The sequence below is a fragment of the Nelumbo lutea genome, chromosome 1 (assembly GCF_056320005.1).
Source record: "Nelumbo lutea isolate HS-2025 chromosome 1, American lotus-T2T, whole genome shotgun sequence".
NCBI classification, from domain to species: domain Eukaryota; kingdom Viridiplantae; phylum Streptophyta; class Magnoliopsida; order Proteales; family Nelumbonaceae; genus Nelumbo; species Nelumbo lutea.
Window position 1 is genome coordinate 215,072,490 of NC_142684.1, and position 18,979 is coordinate 215,091,468.

Sequence of the window (18,979 nt, forward strand, 5' to 3'; positions counted from 1 at the left end):
TATAGTGGCAAAGGGGTGAAGATGTTGTACTTTTTATAGATGAATGCTCAGTTATGCAAAGAGAAATTGAATGTCATAAAAAAAGACTCCTCCAATCTATGACATAAATATCTTGGTCACATGAGTGAGAAATGATTTCAACTTCTTGCCTAGAAATAACTCCTCCCAAGCTTGAAAGGTATACATTTAGATTTATGTATTCATTGTTTTGCTAATAAATAACATAGGATTTCTTTTCAAAAAAACCCTTATAAGAAACAAAATGTTTTAGAATTGATTTATTCCAATGTATGGGACATGAAAGCCAAGTCTCTTTGTAGTGTCTCTTACTTTGTTAAATTCATTGATGAAGCATCTAGAAAAGTATGAGCATATATCCTGAAACATAAAAAATGAGGTCTTAAAGATATTCAAACATTTTCATGCTAGAGTTGAAAGAAAAAACAGAGAAACTCTTCAAATGCATCCGTACAGACAATGAAGATGTACATTGGTCCATTTGAGGAATATTGCAAAGACCATGATATTCGGCATAAATAGTCAATCCCAAGACTCCACAACATAATGGTGTGATTAAACAGATGAAATGCACCATTGTGAAAAGAGTTAAGTGTATACTTTCACATGCTAAATTACCAAAATCTTTTTGGGGAGAGGCAATGTGTATTGCTTGTTACTAAATTAATTTGTCTCGTTTAATTGTTTTGGATGGAGATATGACAGAAAAGGTATGGATAGGGAGAAATGTTTCATACGACCATTTACAGGTGTTTGGTTGCAAGGAATTTATGCACATTCCCAATGACAAAATGTTTAATCTTGATAAAAAGTCCAAGTAATGCATTTTCTTGTGTTATGCAAATGAAAATTTTGGGTACAGGTTATGGGATCTAGTTGATACAAAGCTAATAAGAAGTAGAGATGTGATCTTTCTTGAAAATCAAATAGTTGACCTTAAGAACATTGCAAAGACAATCAAAGTTTGAAAACTTTATTGATTTGGATCTGATTTCTTCATCTGTTGTGCATGGTGAAAACAAGAAGATTTGCAATACAATATGATTAATGATGGTAGCACTTCAGGTGGCAACTTATGTGATGTTGATCATGAAAAAGAGGGGGAGCAGCCCATAAAAGCTCCTCAAGTACCACAAGAGTAACCTCAAACTCAAGAAGAACAACAAATGAGAGGGTATACTAGGGAATGAGTGCCATCAAAGAAATACTCTCCTCATGAGTATGTTATGCTCAGTGATGTAGATGAACAACAATGCTATGAGGAAGCTATAGAAAAAGAAAAATGGTTGAAAGATATGCAAGAGGAACTAGATTCATTGCATAAGAACTGCACTTATGACTTAGTAAATTTATTAAAAGGCAAAAAGGCACTCAAGAATAAATGGGTATTTAGATGGAAAATAGAAGAAAAAGGCTTACAACCAAGGTACAAAGCAAGGTTGGTTGTGAAAGGCTTTGGTTAGAAAAAGGGCATTGATTTTAATGAAATTTTATCTCTAATTGTAAAGACGTTATTTATCAAAATAGTGTTAGGCCTAAGAACAAGTATGAATTTAAAAGTTGAGCAACTTTGATATTAAAACTGCATTTTTTTCATGGTGATTTGGAAGAATACATTTACATGGAGTAACCAAAATGGTTTGAAGTCAAGGGAAAATAACACATGGTTTGTAAACTAAGAAAGAGCTTGTGGGGGTTAAAACAAGCACCTAGGCAATGTTACAAAAATTTTGAGTCCATTGTGGACAATGGGTACAAGAAAACAGCTCTACATCATTGTGTATTCATTAAGAAATTTTCTAATGTTGATTTTATTATTCTCTTGCTCTATGTTGATGATATGTTAATTGTTGGGCAAAACATAAACAAGATTAATAAGTTGAAGAGAGAATTAAGCAAATGTTTTGATATGAATGACTTGGGTTCAGCACAACAAATATTGGGAATGTAAATATCTCGTGATAGGAAAGCTAAAAGACTATGACTATTACAAGAAAGGTACATTGAGAAATTATTGAAAAGGTTCAATATAGACAAAGCCAAGTCAATTAGCACTCCACTTACAAGCCACTTCAAGTTGAGTTTTGAATAGTCATTCAAGTGATAAAGAAAAAGAATAAATGATGAATATGCTATACTCTTTAGTCGTAGGAAGTTTAATGTACGCTATGTTTGCACTAGGTCTGACATTGCACATGTCGTTAGTGTAGTTAGCAAATTTATTGCCAATTTAGGCAAAGAGCATTGAAAAGTAGTTTGGTGGATTTTAGGTATCTCAAGGGCACTTCTAAATTATATTTATGTTTTTGTAGTGGTAAAACGGTATTGAAATGCTATACTGATGCAAGCATGGCTGGGGACAATGACTCTAAAAAGTCCACATCAAGAATTTTACATACTTTTGCAATGGGAGCAGTGTCATGGCAATCCAAAATACAAAAATGTGTTGGTTTATCCACTACAAAAGCTGAATACATTGCAACAACCAAAACTTGCAAGAAATTTTATAGATGAAGCAATTTTTTGAAGAATTGGGTACACAATAAGATGACTATGTTGTTCTTTGTGACAGTCAAAGTACTATCCACTTAGTTAAGAATCTAAATTTTCATTTCAAGTCCAAACACATTGATGTCAGGTATCATTGAATTAGAGATGTTCTTGAGAAGCAATTACAAATAGGGAAGATCCATACGGAAATGAATGGTTCATATATGATGACTAAATGTTAACACAAGAACAAGTTTGATTTCTGTAGAGACTTGACGGGTTTAAGTATACAGAAGGCCTCCTCATGAGTCGGAGGGGGAGATTTATTAATTTGTTCTCCTCATGAGATGAGACCCATAAATCAATAAACACAAAAGGAAGAAAATGTGTAAAAGGACAAAAAAGGAAAATAAAAGAGGCCTCTGTATTTTTGGCTTGTCTTGCAAGCCAATATGTCTTTGGCTATCTAACGAATTGGAATAGATCACTTACAACTCTCTAAACTCCAACAACTCTCTAAGGAAAAATATTAGACAAAAGAAAGTTTTGGGAAGAAGATGAATATTTACAAGGGCTGAAACGAAAAAGATAAATCCGTTTTTCAATATCTCTTCTTGCTTCCTTGTTGTGCTTCCACTCTTGGTAAGAAACTTTTTGTTTGCTATCCATTTTAATGATGTTTTGTTGTTGGAATGCAAAAACCTTCTTGATGTTCATCATCTAGTTTTGACTAGATAGAAAAAACATTGTATCCCATTTTCATTGTTAATAGTGGATGATTTAGATTTCAGTCCCGTGGCTTTTACCCTCACATTGAGGGGTTTCCCACATAAATCTTGGTGTCTACTATTGTTGCTTGCTTTGTGTTTGATTGTTTGCTTCATTTCCGAATGTTTGCTATGTGTTATTAAAATCTCTTTGATTTATATAAGGAAAAACATAGGGATCATTCCCAACACATGTTTGGCAGTTCAATTTGTCAATTGACAAATTCAAGATAATTCCAATACCTATCTAGGTATGAAATAGGGGTTTTGCTTCAATCCACAATCCAATATTTTGGGACAACGTGGTCATTCCCTAACTTAATTCCAAGTGTCCATGAAATTGATGAATCCATAGTATTGAAAATTTTTTTGCCGTTCGAGAAGCTTCTTGCACATGACATCACATTATCCTATTCAACTTCTTGTTGTCTTCTTGGTTAAAAGAAAATTGGTTGCAAATACTCTTCTACCCTATACTCATGGAAACGTATATCATGCATATTGCATAGGAGGCTTCCAAACAGTCTACGCTATTTTTCCCAACCAATCAAAGTTTTTCCATAAATATTTGATTATACCAATCGGCTTAATCAGTAATGTGACTAATGTCTATCAGTATTCAAAAAATGTTGGGTCTATAGATATGAACTACTCTCCTTCTTGTTTACTTCCTATACCAAAACTTTATCCTAGTTGTTTAATGTATTTTCTTTAGTTATCAAAAAAAGAAAAAGAAAGTTGTCTCAAGTGGTAAGGTTTTTTATTGAGATGTTGGTTAATAACATAAATTTGTGATCAGATCGGCTTCCTACAGAGCATCCCCCACAAACACCCAGCAACCCATCCCCTCCATGCACAATATCTTCTCATGAAATAAATCACATAAGTATGGAGGTGTTCTCAATGCAAGGCTGTAAAGACTGTTCAAACGGGCTTTGCACTGATTAAAGCCCAACTCGCACTGGCTTGTGATGAGGAGATATTTCCAGTGCATAGAGGGGATGGGCAGTGGGGTGCGCTATGTTGGCAGCCAATCCCATCTCCATAATTTTGGGATCAAATCCCACTTTCAATAACCAGAATTGAGGGGTTAGAGGAGAAATCAGCTTACTCCATTTGGAGTAGAGCTAGGCTAAAACCGTAAAACCATAGCCTTCAATGCAGTGTTGTGGACTGATGGACTCATTTTACGTCACGTCCATAGTTTTTAAGGTGCCAAGGTGAGTAGGCGATGAAATTTTTAAGTAAAACCATATATCCTAAGGTAGTTCCTTAGGTTCCATAACCATCTTTCCTTAATAATTATCCATGATTTTCATAAGAGAATTAAATTTCATGTTTAAGTTTAGAAGATCAACATTTTATGAGAAGAAAATTTCCTACTTTTGTTGTAGGAAAAGAAGAAAAGAAAAGGTGGAAGAAGAAATGTGTTGATTAGACAAAATTTTAAGTTCTTCCCTTGCTTATTGGTTCAGGTTCTAAAATCTTTAAGGATTCAATCAAGGATCAAAACTTCGATACGATACGCCCCGTATCAGTTGTATTGTATTGTATCTTTGGCGCCCCAATACACATGTTTATAGGTATTTTCGGGAACCCATTTTTTAAATATATATATATATATATATGAAATTGAAAACCAAAGAAATAAAAAAAATAGGGGGAGTATCATTATAAGTACTGATACACCTCTACCGATACCAAAAGGTGTATCGATACTTAGAATCATAGGTTCAATACAACAGTTAGCAATGTTTGTGTTAATTAGACCCTAACAAATAAAAAAATAGTAAAAAGAAATTATTACATAAAAACATAAGATGAGTATTCTAGTTCAATAATGCCTATTTTATAATTATAATGTCAAAAAAAATAAAAATATAAAAGTATTTTATAACATAATGCACAAAATTACTTGGTGACTGAGTGAAGCGAGCCTTCAAGGGCGCCTTGTTGCTTAGGCATCTTCTTGACAACTATGGTCGCTTCATCCAATTAAAAGTGAGGCCACAGCAATGCAGCGAGGGTTGATTTTGGTCGTGAGTAGGGGGGACGGGCCACCCCCAGTTGTGTTGTACCCCCATGAAAAAAAAAAGAAAAAAATATATATGAAGTATAGTTGAATTTATTAAATTTGTTTGGATGAAGGTTTTTAAAATCGACTCGAAGAACGGACCGATTAGGGGTCTGGTTCCTGAGTTAAACAGTCCGATCATTCAAACCGAATGATTGGCCCGTTCTAACAAAAAAATAAAAAATATTAAAAATGGTCAAAATCGTTTGAACGGTTCGAACAATTAACCACCTGAATCAACAGTTTACTGACCAAAATTAAACATGGTTTGGATCACAAGTAAATGGATTCAGTTTGGTTAGTTCAACAGTAATAAAGGTCGTCCTTTTTTTATGCCAACATTTTTTACTTTCTTGGCTTCGTGCTCGCTGGTGGTCCATGCAAGATCCAACCATCCATGTGCCATGTCAACTTAATGTCTCCAATCTTGATACTTGATCTGGGGTAGATTCTTTTAAATTAAGTTGTAAATAATATGGTACACTAGGCTTTCTACCAATTGTTTGTGGGCATCATGTATTCATATGTGCCACGTGGCTAGTTGTTATAAAGATAAAAATGTGGCACATTCATCGTCAAAAGAAGATAATAATGTCCAACATTCACTAACCGTAAAACTAGTTAGTAGTTTTTGTCTGGTCAAAATGTATTCACATCTATCAAATAAAGTGGATGCTGTAGAACGTATTTAGCACGTGTGGTGAAGGTAGGGCTGTGCTGTTGGTGGCACGATTTTTTTTTTTAATTGAAAAAGATGAAAGGTTAAAATAAATTAACAATATAGATAAGAAGTTGAAAAAAAATCTTAAAATTTTATTTTATACAATTGTTTACATATGAATTAATAAATAAAATTAAAAAATATAATAAAATTAAAATAAAATTGAAATATGGGTTGTGCCATGCCTGTGGGCCACAAAACCCCTAACCTGGTACCGAATGGTGGCTTGGGCCAGGCCTGCATGGCCCACTTGCTATCATGACAGTCATATATTGGGCCCTGCCACTTTAGGGTTCTATGTAAAAACCACAAAATCTACAATTTATTTCATGGAAATGGGTAAAAATAAGAAGGGTGAATATGACTCCAGATGTTAATTCGTACCTTTTAGAAAAAATATTCAGGTCCTTTCAGCCGGTGTAGAGTTATGCTGCATTTGGCATTTTTTATTTGAGCGATTTATCTCCTTTTTGCAATTAAAAAATCAAGATTCATATGAAAATTTTAACTATAAGAAGGAGATAAATTTTTAAAACAAGGAATGCATAAGGTTGCATTTGGCATTCCTTATATTAAGGATTCATCTCCTTTTTATAGTTAAAAACTCAATGTTTATAGAGATATATTAACTGCAAAAAGAAGATAAATCCTTAAAATAAGAAATGCCAAATGCAGCCTTAGTTGGACCTGATTCTTAAGTATTAGTTATATTAATTTTTATAGATACTTATATTAATTAAGTGGGTATAATATTTATGAACCCAGCCCCCTTTTAATTGGGTTCGGTAAGTCGGTTATTTGGCAAACCAGGTATCTATCCATTGACACCCTGGTCTAGCTAACAGTCGAGGAATGGGGCCCATTTATCCAAAAAAAATAAATAAATAATGTATCCAAATCACCACCCAACGGCCAAAGTTCATTTGTTACTTGAATAGAGAGGTCCATTTGCAAAATCTTCATAATCCAAACCTACTCCGAATTTAAATAGAAAAAAAAAAAATACTATTCTAAATCTCCATGAAATTTCACCCCAAAATTATAAGTGTTAATTGAACTCGATTTGGTCCAACCTGATCCAGTCCAATGTGAGTCCACTTACAAATGGATTGAACCCAGTCCAGTCCAAATCCAATACAAATCAAATCTAATCCAATCCATTAAAATATAAATGGATTGGATTGGATCCAATTCAAACTGAATGAAATATCAAAAATTATATAAAAACTTTTGGCATTGAAAAAACGCTTATGCAAAAGTACTTTGATAAAAGTATTTTCATAAAGTAATTTTACGAAAGTACTTTATTAAAAGTACTCCGTAAAAGTGCTTTTGTAAAAGCACCTTTAGAAAAAATACTTCTATAGACTTTTATAAAAGTATTTTTGTAGAAATGTTTTTGTAAAAGTACTTTTGTAAAAATGTTTTTATAAAAGTGTTTTCATAAAAGTACTTTTGTAAAAATGCTTTCGTAAAAATTATTTTATAAGAATTCTTTTATAAAAGTTCTTCCACAAAAGTGATTTCGTAAATGTGCTTTTATAAAAGTACTTCCGTAAAAGCTTTTTTGTAAAAGTAAATCATAAAAGTGCTTTCGTGTAAAAGTACTTTTATAAAAGTGCTTTCACAAAATACTTTTGTAAAAGTACTTCTATAAAAAGTGCTTTTACAAAAATGTTTTCGTAAAAATGCTTTCCTAAATGTACTTTTATAAAAGTGATTTTATATTAGCTTCAGTTTTGATTGATTTCAAATTGGACAAAGGTTTGGCCTCATGATTGAATTATTGAAAATTTGGTTTAGATCCAATTCAAACCAATAAGAATATGAACCAATCTATTTTAGATTAGCTCAATCCAATAATTATAATAAACCATCCAAATCCAATTTGATAAGGTTTGGATCAGATTGGATCCAAACCAAAACCAGACGATTGACAGTTTAACACCCCTATCCAAAATTACTGTCCCACAATTTAAAACTTTGTTATCAAAATTGAAATCCCAAGATCCAAAATAAAAACCCTTCAGACTAGGATTATGCCATTCGCATGAACATCCCTAATTCAAAGGCTGTAATGGTGTGTGAGGTAGACTAAATCTGTGTTCCCTATTGCATGTTTCACGATCCTTCATAAAATTTTTATTGTAAAAACAAAAAACATTCACATTCACATAGACAAACACCCTCCTTCGTGCTGCACTGTAACTGAAAATTCTTGGGGCGAAGATTTTCAAGGAAATGCTGATATTTTTCAAACTTAGTCCAAGGTAAATTATTTTGCTAGAGCATGTTAGAATAAGCTTTTGTCTTCCCTGTACTTTGGACATAATGACACTTTGATCCCCAAACCTTGATGTTAAGTGACATTTGGGCATAATGACACTTTAATCCCCAAACCTTGCTGTTAAGTGACATTTGAAAAAGATATGAATACCCTTCGAGTGCCATTTAATTTTTTTTATCAACCGTTTAAACATTGATAAAAAAATAAACAATGCCAAATCTTTCCATCTTCTATTTAAGAAAGTTGAGATTACCAAAATATCAACTGATATGACCCCAACTTTCTTAAATAGAAAAGTTAAAGATTTTGAATCGTTCATTTTTTTCGCCAACATTTAAATAGTTAATAAAGGGAATTACAAATATTGGATTAACACATTTTTAAAGTTTGGATATTGAATTATCATATTTTAAAGTTCAGGACTAAAGTACCACTAGGAGTAATATTCGGAAACTTTCTCTAAAAAAATTAAAATAACAATTAAATATAGATCAGAAAAAGCATATGGGACAATATTTGGTGTCATCATAAAACCACCACACATTCATAACGGCAATCTACGTGGCAACACAATGATAAAAAGCGTTGTCTTTCAAAAAAGTGTTTCCCCAATTTAAAAAACTTGATACTCAAAAGCGACAAGCCATCTACCCTTGTCACTTCCATATTGTTTATATAACCCAGTAAAAGAGGAGCACATTACACACACACCCCCTTCTACCCTCTCCAAGTTTCATTCAAGTGCGTGACATGATGACAAATGCTCGAGTAGTTAATTACTAATTGATTACATATTTTTTGAATCCATTGTATCTCCTTACAGGAAATTGATCACATTCCTACTAAATTCAGACACTGACAACTAGCTTAACTTCAACCCATTTTTGCAGGCTATTCACTACCCAACAAAGAAAGAAAGAGGGGTCTCCTCCTATTAGAGAAGAGAGATTAGTTTAAGTGGTGTCTATACACATTTAACCACTGAATCAGGATGATCAAAAAGTTTGAACCCAGCGCTTAATCAGAGCTAAGATTTACCGAACCCCACCACCGTAAAATATTTCAACTTCTTCAAATCATGAATTAACAATTTAACACAAAGTTGTTGAGGCAAAATAATGACACCGACGCACCATAATTCGGTGGCCCGCCATATATTTTGAGATAAAGTCACCGACACCAGCAATCGCTTTCACTCTTAAATTTGGACAATCATCAATTCATATACTACAACGCTCATTCACCCTCCTCCCTCAATCTTTCGATTGGAATAAAATAAGATAATGTCAGAGGGGGACCCATTTTCTATTTCAGCGCTAGATAACATGAAACCCGTGATACATTGGATAATCATGGCCCTTACAAACGATGGAGAGAATCTTGACCGTTATTTCTATAACGGTCGTAGCAACCTCTGCTGAGTACCGGCTAGACCGTTTCTTTCCTCCCGGTTCGCCCATTATCGGTGGCGGTGGCGGGCCCCACGAATGGCATCAACGCAAACGCACACGCACACGACTCGTGTGTTGTGTATAGGGTACACAACCACACACATATGATATGACGTGTTGGTTCTACAGTAGTGAAGTAACCCGACACGTGATCTTTCCAAGCGGCGATTATTTTTCGGCATGCCGGTAATCGCCGATTTTAAGCAGAAGATTTAAAGAGAAAGAACATAAATCGTGCGCTGCCATTACTAACCAACGCCACGCGGACCTGTACAATCTGATCAACAAGTACTCTTCCCAGCTGGCGATTCAACCGAGCTCGCTCGGAGACAGCAACGGTCAATCCAGCTGGAAAGCAGCGCAGTGGCACAGGTTACTAGAGGCAACTAAACGGGTGCACGTTAGCAATCTCGGCTCTGTAAGGAAACTGAGGGGCGAGAAAGGGCTGAGTTTTATTCTTCTGTGTAGTCTGTATCGTGTAAAAATGGAGACTCGTAGTCTGTTTCTTTATACAATCTCTAATCAGAGAGAGGCACACGTGCAGCCAAATGGCCGCGAGCCAGTTACACACGCGCGAGTTCCATGACGACAGCAGAAGCCAAGAACTCGAGCGTGCGAAGCCAAGGGTGGAACTATGGAAGCAGCGACAGAGCACAGCAGAGCAAAGGAAGAGAGGATTGGAAAAGAACCGGGTAATGCGATCTAGAAATCGGCGATTTTTCGGTGGAACCGGGATTTACGAGCATCCCTCCCGACCTCCTGCAAGCTCCGATGGCTCCGTATCGCCAACAAATCGCCTTTCTCTATATCTATAAACCGCCCGAAATCTCCGATCTCTGTCGAATCTGATCCACCAGTTCATGTAAAAAATGAAATGAATAAAAAAAAACTAGAGAAAAAAAGCGGATAAACCTCATCAGAACAACTAAAGGAGCTGCATTATACCTATGGGCTTCGAGGATCTCTGGAAACCATTGAAATGAGCTAAATCTGCGAGGATAAGTAGATAGTGTTCAGAGAAGAGCGATGAAAAGAGATAAACAACTATCGCAGTTTATAAAGTATACCTTTTTGAGAAGGATCGTAAGAACAAAGGTAGAGAACGAGAAAGCAGAAGATCGTGAGGATTGGTATCAGATGTATGGATCTGTCGGCCCGGTAAGTCATCGACCGGTGAAGTTTCTCTCCCTTGTTCTCTTCTTCGTCCGCAACGGCTCCACAACCGCCGACACCGGCGCTTTCCCTTTTCTTATGGTCCTCCTCATCGACCCTCTCTTCTTTTCCTACGCCATGGCTTTGGAGCTTCGACCCAGGCGAGCCTAGAGACTGTCTTTGCATGTTGAAAGAAGCAGAGAGAGAGAGAGAGGGAGAAGTAGGGGTGGGGAGGGAGACGATGATAATGATGATGATGATGCCTTTGCTGTCTAGGCCTTTTAATTGCAAGCCATTCGTTTTTCTTTCCTTTTCTCAATTTGATATTAATGGCTTTTTTTATTTCCAACTGTGCCCTTATTTGCTTCACAGGCTCTCACTGTCCAGTTTTCAATGAGTTGAGTAGGGAAAAAAAGCTGGAAAAGACTATTTGCTTAGTTGGAATACCATGGTTTTAATTAATTGATTAGTTTTTAATTACCATTTAATAATGGATTAATCTTGGAATGTGGGGAGCGTATTAACTGGATTTAGTCGCTCAACAAGCACAAGCAGGTTGCGGTCTGTATCTGTAGATTTCTAAATAGGGTAACAGTGCGTGCGCATTGCGTAATACGCACACTTCTTCCGGATCAAAATCGCAACCGCTGGAGATCTGATCAACAGTTTCCATTTGTAGTAGTATTTTATTAACTTGTAACATGGAGTTTGATATCGGCATCCGAATTAGGGTTTCGTGTTGAGTAGGGGTGTCGACGGATCGGGTTCGGTACGGGCGTCAACCCGAACCAAATTTGAAGCATTAAAACCCTCGTCCGAATTTTACCCTTTAACCCGACCAATTGACAGAGTATTATTAATATTGGGTCCATAGAACAGAAAAAGTGGTTTTGGTTTGTCGATCGTATTGTTTTTGTTAAAGTCTGAAGTCTGAACTTGTTCTAGCCGTGCTCGCTTTTGACGGTCGTGGTTGCTCCTTAGCCTTAGGTGCTGCCATGCCCATCCACAGAAACCAAAAATTAGAAGGGTCAGATGATTTCCAAGTTTCCAACTATCCAATTTGTAAATTATTTCTTAAACTTCTAACATTGTGCTTAACATGTGAGGTTGTTGTAAGGCGCCCTGTGTGGATGAAATATCTCAAGTGGGGGCAGATTATGGTGGATGCCAATCCTTGTACAATGTACACGTGGACCAAATATGTTAGATGGATAAAGAGCATCGAATCAAACCTGGGTTTCTTTATATCAGCTGTATCCAACATGGGGCCTATGGGAGGTGTCGTTGAGTCGTTTGGATGAAGAGAAAAGGGAAGCTTTGAATGGGCCTATCGAGGTCCTGGCTGGGTTCATGAGTTGGAAGATTATATGAGCCAGTGCAGATAGGATCAGGCGATGCCTACGCCCAGTCTATAGCCCTCGTCACAGGTGCAAAGCCTAGCATTGGCCCAGCTCGACCCATAATTCTCTCTATGAATTAGAGGTGTAAAGTGGGCCGGTCGTGCCGGATCGCGGGTGGCCTGTGCAAAGTGCGGGCCGTCATGGGTCGTGCCACCCTCCCTAATAAATAGTTTGAGGTTCAGCCCGGCCCGGCCCATGGTCCAAGGTTGGCCCGTGGGCCAAGCCTTGGCCTAAGTCGGGTCTAAGTTTTTGCCTATTTATTTAAAAAAATTAAAAAAAAACTTAAAATTTTAATTTTATATGAATTTTGATGTATACTATTGCATATATATAATTAAATAATTAATATGATAAAGTTGAAAACAATTGTTTATTTTATTAATATAATATATACTATATATTATTATTTAATTATTATTTATATAATATATTATATATTATATATATATAATATAAAATATATATAAATAATATATATGGGCTGTGCTGGGTCATGTCGGGCTGGGCCATGTTGGCACGAAGGTCGTGGGCAGCATGGCCCACTTGGTCGTGCTGGGCCTGGCATGGCCCACGTGCCATTGTGCCAGACCCGTCCAAAGTTGAGTCAGGCCGTGTCGGGCCGCGAGCGTCACGGCCCAATTTACACCTCTAGTATGAATTAATTTGTCCGGAGAGAGTCTATGGACAACTATGGGTGCAAATGGATCGGATCATGATCCGATTCGATCCTATCCTATCCTATTTGGTCGAATTCGAATCACCCCTGTTCGAATTTCAAGTCAGATTTCGGATCGGTTTCAAATCACCACTCTATATTATATATTTATAAATAATACATATATATATATATATATATATATATGTTATTTATTTATTTAGAAATTTGTTATATTATTCATTTTTTATAAAATGCATGTATATATATATGTTATTTATTTATTTATAAATTTGTTATATTATTCTTTTTTTATAAAATGCATGTATATATATGTTATATTTTGTTTTTATTTTATTTTATTTAAATTAGCATATTTTATTTATCTTTTAATAATCTATTAATATTTAAAAAACAAGTCGGATTGGATGAGATCTAAATATTTGACTTATCGATAGGATTTGAATTCAAATTGAGTCATATCAGATCCAATCGGATTTCAGATCAAATCAAATCCAACATGAACAATATCAGATCGAATTGGATCCAACATAAACAATATCAGATCATATCAAATCCAATATGAATAGTGTTGGATCGGATTCAAATATACCCTGATTCAAATTCGATCCGATCTGTTTTCATCCCCACTAACAATGTAAACTACTTAGGGCTGCAAGTCGGGTCGGGTTAGATTTGGTTGAGGCCAACCCTAGCCCAACCATAAGTTCTAATCTCAAATCTTAACTCAACTTTCACTACATATATTAATCCTATGTTTTATTAGTATTTATTTCTTGATGTTTTTATTGGTTCTTTAAATACAAAATAAAAAAAAAATGTTTGAAATGATTATAGTTTATTATGAGTTGTAGCTTATAATATTATGGGCATTAAACTATGGGTGGCAAACAACAAAGAGGAGATAAACAATAAAATATTCAAAAAACATAAAAAAATGTTATTAAGGTTTTGGTATTTCCAATTAGGATTAAGTGCAGTGATTATCTTAAAAGAAATAAATGATAGTATGTAGTAGGTGCTTTACAACTATCATGCATATAAACAAATCAATGTGTGATATCATATATATAACATATATTTATATATGATATATATGTACTATAGAGTCAAGTTCAAGTTCGGATTGGATCGGATTGCCCGAGAGATCAACCTTAACCCAACCCAAAGTAAAGTCGGGTTCATAAATTTAAACCCTAACCCTAACCGAAACATCAACCTGATCCAACCCAATAGATCAGGGTTGGGTTCGGGCCAACCCGGCCTAAGTTGTATGCTGAAGATGGACAGCCAAAGTTTTTTATACTTTATAACGTAGACGCTAGACAGCCATTTATTTTCCTGGATTTCTTTGCATGCTTAAGCTTAGGCCTTCTTCACGCCTTAGATTTGTTAAATGTGGAATTTGTAGACTAAATTATATATAATACATAAGTTTATAAGTGAGTGTGTCAGACATCTTTCTTTAATAGTTTATGATTAGACTTTCGTTTCTTAATTCATGCTTTACTTCTACGTCAGAAAAAAGGAAAAAAAAAAAGAAAAAGAAGACGACTTTGAAAAGTAAATTCATCTTTATATATATATATATACACTAGTAAATGTTGACGTGCATTGTACTTTAAAATTTTAAATTACAATGACAATTATTATTATTATTATTATTATTATTTAATTTTACATTTTATTTCTATTATAAATAAAATTAAATTTTATTTTAATAAATTTTTATCTAATATGATGAATATATAACATTAGAAATGTCTCAAAGTGTTGTCAACAAAATTGTATACTTTTCATTTTTTATGTTATATCTTTTTTAAATATTTATTATTCAATTATGACATCACCATGAGTTTATTTGAAAAGTTTGATCATTAACCCACCACCTAAACCATTTATTATTGCATTTCCGTCATTGATAAAATTATATATAATACTTACTTTTGTTCAATATAATGAATGTATAATATTGTAGGTGGACCCAATATTTTATTTTTTATAAATATGTAACATCAAATATGTGCCCAAATTGTTCTCTAATTTTTTCTTCATTTTTGTGATTTTTTTTTTGTATTTTTATTATAAAAATTTTATTATTTGACTATGACATCATTTAATTTAATTTCAAGGTTTATTTTAGATTTGTAATTCCATTTCCATCATTAATAAAAGTATTTATTGCATTTCATACTTAATTTTATTTAATATAATGAATATAAAATATTAGAGATATGCTCAATTTATATATATTATTTATTTTGATTTTTATTATTTAATTATGACATTATTGGTTAACCCATTTGACCCAAATGGTTAAATTGCTTACCCACCACTGGGAGGGAAGAAAATTGTTTTATTTTCAAATTATTTTTCAAAGTATTTATTTTTATACTTTTAAAATCAATGTTGTGGATTTAATTAATAGAATTTAATGATGAGAAAAATATATCTTAAATATAGGATTTAATGAGAGAATATACCTTAGATATGAGACTTAATGAGAGAGAATAAGAAAATAATTTTATTTCCAATTAGTTTTAAATTTTGTATTCAATTTCCATCATTAATAAAAGTATTTCTTATTTATCATACGTATTCTTGTCTAGTATGATGAATATATGATATTAAAAATGTTCCCAAGTTTTTCTTTAATTTCCATTTCTTTTGCATTTTATCAAGTTTTAATTTTTATTATTTAATTGTGGCAACAATGCAACATGGGTTCGCCTATTTGACCCAAAATTGTTTAATTTTTATTAGAGTTATTTATGTATGAATTTAATTAGTGGAATTTAGTAATTAAAAGAAACAAAAATGCCTTAAGTGTATGGTTAAATGAGGGTGAATGAGAATTAATACCTTAAATGGAATTTAATGAGAGAGAATTAAATGCAATGAATAATAGTATTCAAATTACATTCTCTGCCCTCATAATAGATAGGGACCCTATTTCAAAAAAGGGTATTTTAGTCTAAAAATTTCCATAAATCTTAGACCCTATTTGTACTTTTTATAGTATATATATATTCCAGCAAGTGAAGTGCATTTGTGTTTAATTTAGTTATTCTTGAGATTTCTTTACAATGGATCTCTCATAGTCTCTCTCCACTCCTTAACACGCATGTGGCACAGAGAATAAAGACAAATACAAATATTAGGGTCCGTTTGGTTCGTAGTCAGAATCGGAATAGAAATCGAAATCAAAATCCTCTGGAATCGGAATCAGAATGGTTCATTCCCATAGTCTGTTTTGTTTAAATAAGAATATGAATTAAAATCAGTAGAAATGGGATTTCATTCCCAAAGGAGAGGCAGGGAATGGCCATTCCCTCAAATGGGGATATGCCATTCCAACAGAAATGGGAATGGGATTCCAGTTCCGCCCAACCAAACAGTTGGAATTGGAATAGCCCATTCTGATTCCGATTCCAGAACCTTATTCCCGCGAACCAAATGGGGCCTCATTTTATTTAGATCAAATTGAAATGCAAGTTGATATATATATATAGTCTCTCTCCACTCCTTAACACGCATGTGGCACAGAGAATAAAGACAAATACAAATATTAGGGTCCGTTTGGTTCGTAGTCATAATCGGAATAGAAATCGAAATCAAAATCCTCTGGAATCGGAATCATAATGGTTCATTCCCATAGTCTGTTTTGTTTAAATAAGAATATGAATTAAAATCAGTAGAAATGGGATTTCATTCCCAAAAGAGAGGCAGGGAATGGCCATTCCCTCAAATGGGGATATGCCATTCCAACAGAAATGGGAATGGGATTCCAGTTCCGCCCAACCAAACAGTTGGAATTGGAATAGCCCATTCCGATTCCGATTCCAGAACCCTATTCCCGCGAACCAAATGGGGCCTCATTTTATTTACATCAAATTGAAATGCAAGTTGATATATATATATATAGTATTAGGGATGTTAATGGGTTGGATTAAGTGATAAACCGCACTGATCTAACACCATCAGGTTCAAATCAACTTTAATTGGTTTTTTGGTTCAGTTAAATCTAAGGTTTAAAGTATTGATACATATCATAGCATATCATATAATATGTATTGATTTTCAAAGTCTCAAAATATTAAGGTTTATGTCCTTTTAATAGGTTTAAACATTAATATTTATTTAAATGTTTTTATGGTTGAAGACTTTATACATGAACTTTTTGTATATCTACAATATTGATACTTTGAATTATGATAAGTCCACACTGAACTCCACCCATTAACATTGCACACACTCAAATATTTGTATACATATAGCATGGCCTATTGACACCCCTAATTAGTATCAAAGAAATTGAAATTGAGACATTTCAGTCCATTGATGAGAAGGCTATGTGTTATAAACTATGGTGCCATTTGGCAAGTCTTTTTACAAATATCTTCCAGCAGTCCAAATAGACAAAAGACATATTGAGCTTTTGGGGTCTTATACTTAAAGGCAAAGACCATTCGGTAAGCGGCTCGGTCTATTGGGCTTTTAAAAACATGGTTAACAACTATATATCACGCAAAAAGACCATAAAGCTTCATTTGAAACTTCCAAAAATTTGGCGTTTTTTTATCTTTCCGGGTCTTTCCACACGTGTCTTCTCATCTTTCTAGCTTTTAGTTACCAAATGGGAAAATGCCGATTTTTCAGTCTTCTGAGCTTGTTGAAGCCCAAAAGATTGCATAGAAGACTTGTCAAACACCACCTATATTTTTATGAGATGTTTTAGGGTAGTTTGAACAACTTGATCTAGTCCTAGCCTCTTAGCTCTTTAAATTGTGTTAAGGGTGCAAGTGGGTGGGTTGGGTTAGGTTGGCATTCAATCCAGGCCCAAACCATAAAATGTGCAAACGTTGGGTTTGGGTTCGACCCAACCCAAGCTCAATTTTGAGTTTATTAACCCAAGCCTAACCCTGAACATAACTTAACACAATTTGAGCTAGGTTCAAGCTCGAGCTGGGTGAGGTCAAGCTTAGTTGAACTTGGGTGGGTTGGTCAAGTTTGAAAGAATTTATGAATATATGCACAAATTTAGGAGTAGAATTGATTGAAAATATGTACAAATTATAATTGCAAAATGCAAATATACATATACATGTATATAATTAAATAAAAGATATCTTTATATAAATAAAATGCAGTCATGTATGCATATATTAGGGGTGGCAATTTTCCCCATCCCCGACGAGTACCCGGGCTCCCCGACCTGATGGGGTCTGGGATGGGGCTACCCCTGAATCCCTAGTCGGCTTTAGGGACAGGGAATGCAATTCCCACCCCAACCCATCCCCAATTTATATATATATATATATATATATATATATATATAATATAATATAATATAATATAATATAATTATAATAATTATTATTCATTTTTTTAAAGATTAAAACTTAAAAAATAGTAAAATACTAAAACCCTTGACAGTAAAACACAAAACTCTTCGACAGAGAGAAGAGAGAACTCTATCTCTGAACCCTAGGTCCCTAGCTTCGTGCCTTCGTTTTCCACTCTTCCTTCGTCTTTGTCGCTGGTCGCCAATTCACCGACCATCATCGTTGTCTCCACTCGCCTATCGGACAGAGATACTCCAGTGACAGAGAATAGCTACTCAAAGAAGAGCTGTTGTCGCCACTCGCCGATTGTCGTCACTTCAACCTTTGACTATCGTCGCCAACCATCGTTGCCGTCGTCGTCGCCCATCGGACTCTCTCTCTCATCGCCAACCTCAACTCTCGCAATGGTCCTCTCTCTCTCTCTCTCTCTCAATCTCAATCTCTCTGTCTCAGACTCTCAGTCTTTCATAGTATGATCCAAGATGTGTGCATACATATCTCGTTAGGGATTTGGGTCTCTAATGGGAAATTCATCCCTGTCGGGGGTGGGGATGGAGGGGGGACTCCTTTCCCACTGGGGATGGGGGTGATTTGGGGG

The 18,979-nt window shown here is 34.6% G+C and overlaps 1 protein-coding gene across 1 annotated transcript; it reads right to left on the bottom strand.

The window, feature by feature from the left end:
• Window positions 1-10,241: 10,241 nt before the first annotated feature.
• Window positions 10,242-11,265, bottom strand: LOC148880920 (ribosome maturation factor). The gene is made up of 3 exons (XM_088963007.1): window positions 10,876-11,265; window positions 10,754-10,798; window positions 10,242-10,653 (listed from the first exon to the last, which is right to left on the bottom strand). The coding sequence occupies exons 1-3, from the start codon at window positions 11,144-11,146 to the stop codon at window positions 10,511-10,513; spliced, it is 459 nt and encodes a 152-aa protein (XP_088819133.1). The 5' UTR covers window positions 11,147-11,265; the 3' UTR covers window positions 10,242-10,510.
• Window positions 11,266-18,979: the final 7,714 nt, after the last annotated feature.

Coding starts and splice junctions, on each gene's coding strand:
- LOC148880920 (XM_088963007.1), bottom strand. CDS start 11,146: ATGCAAAGACAGTCTCTAGGCTCGCCTGGGTCGAAGCTCCAAAGCCAT. Junction 10,799..10,875: donor TTACGATCCTTCTCAAAAAG/GTATACTTTATA, acceptor TTATCCTCGCAG/ATTTAGCTCATTTCAATGGT. Junction 10,654..10,753: donor GAGATCCTCGAAGCCCATAG/GTATAATGCAGC, acceptor CTGGTGGATCAG/ATTCGACAGAGATCGGAGAT.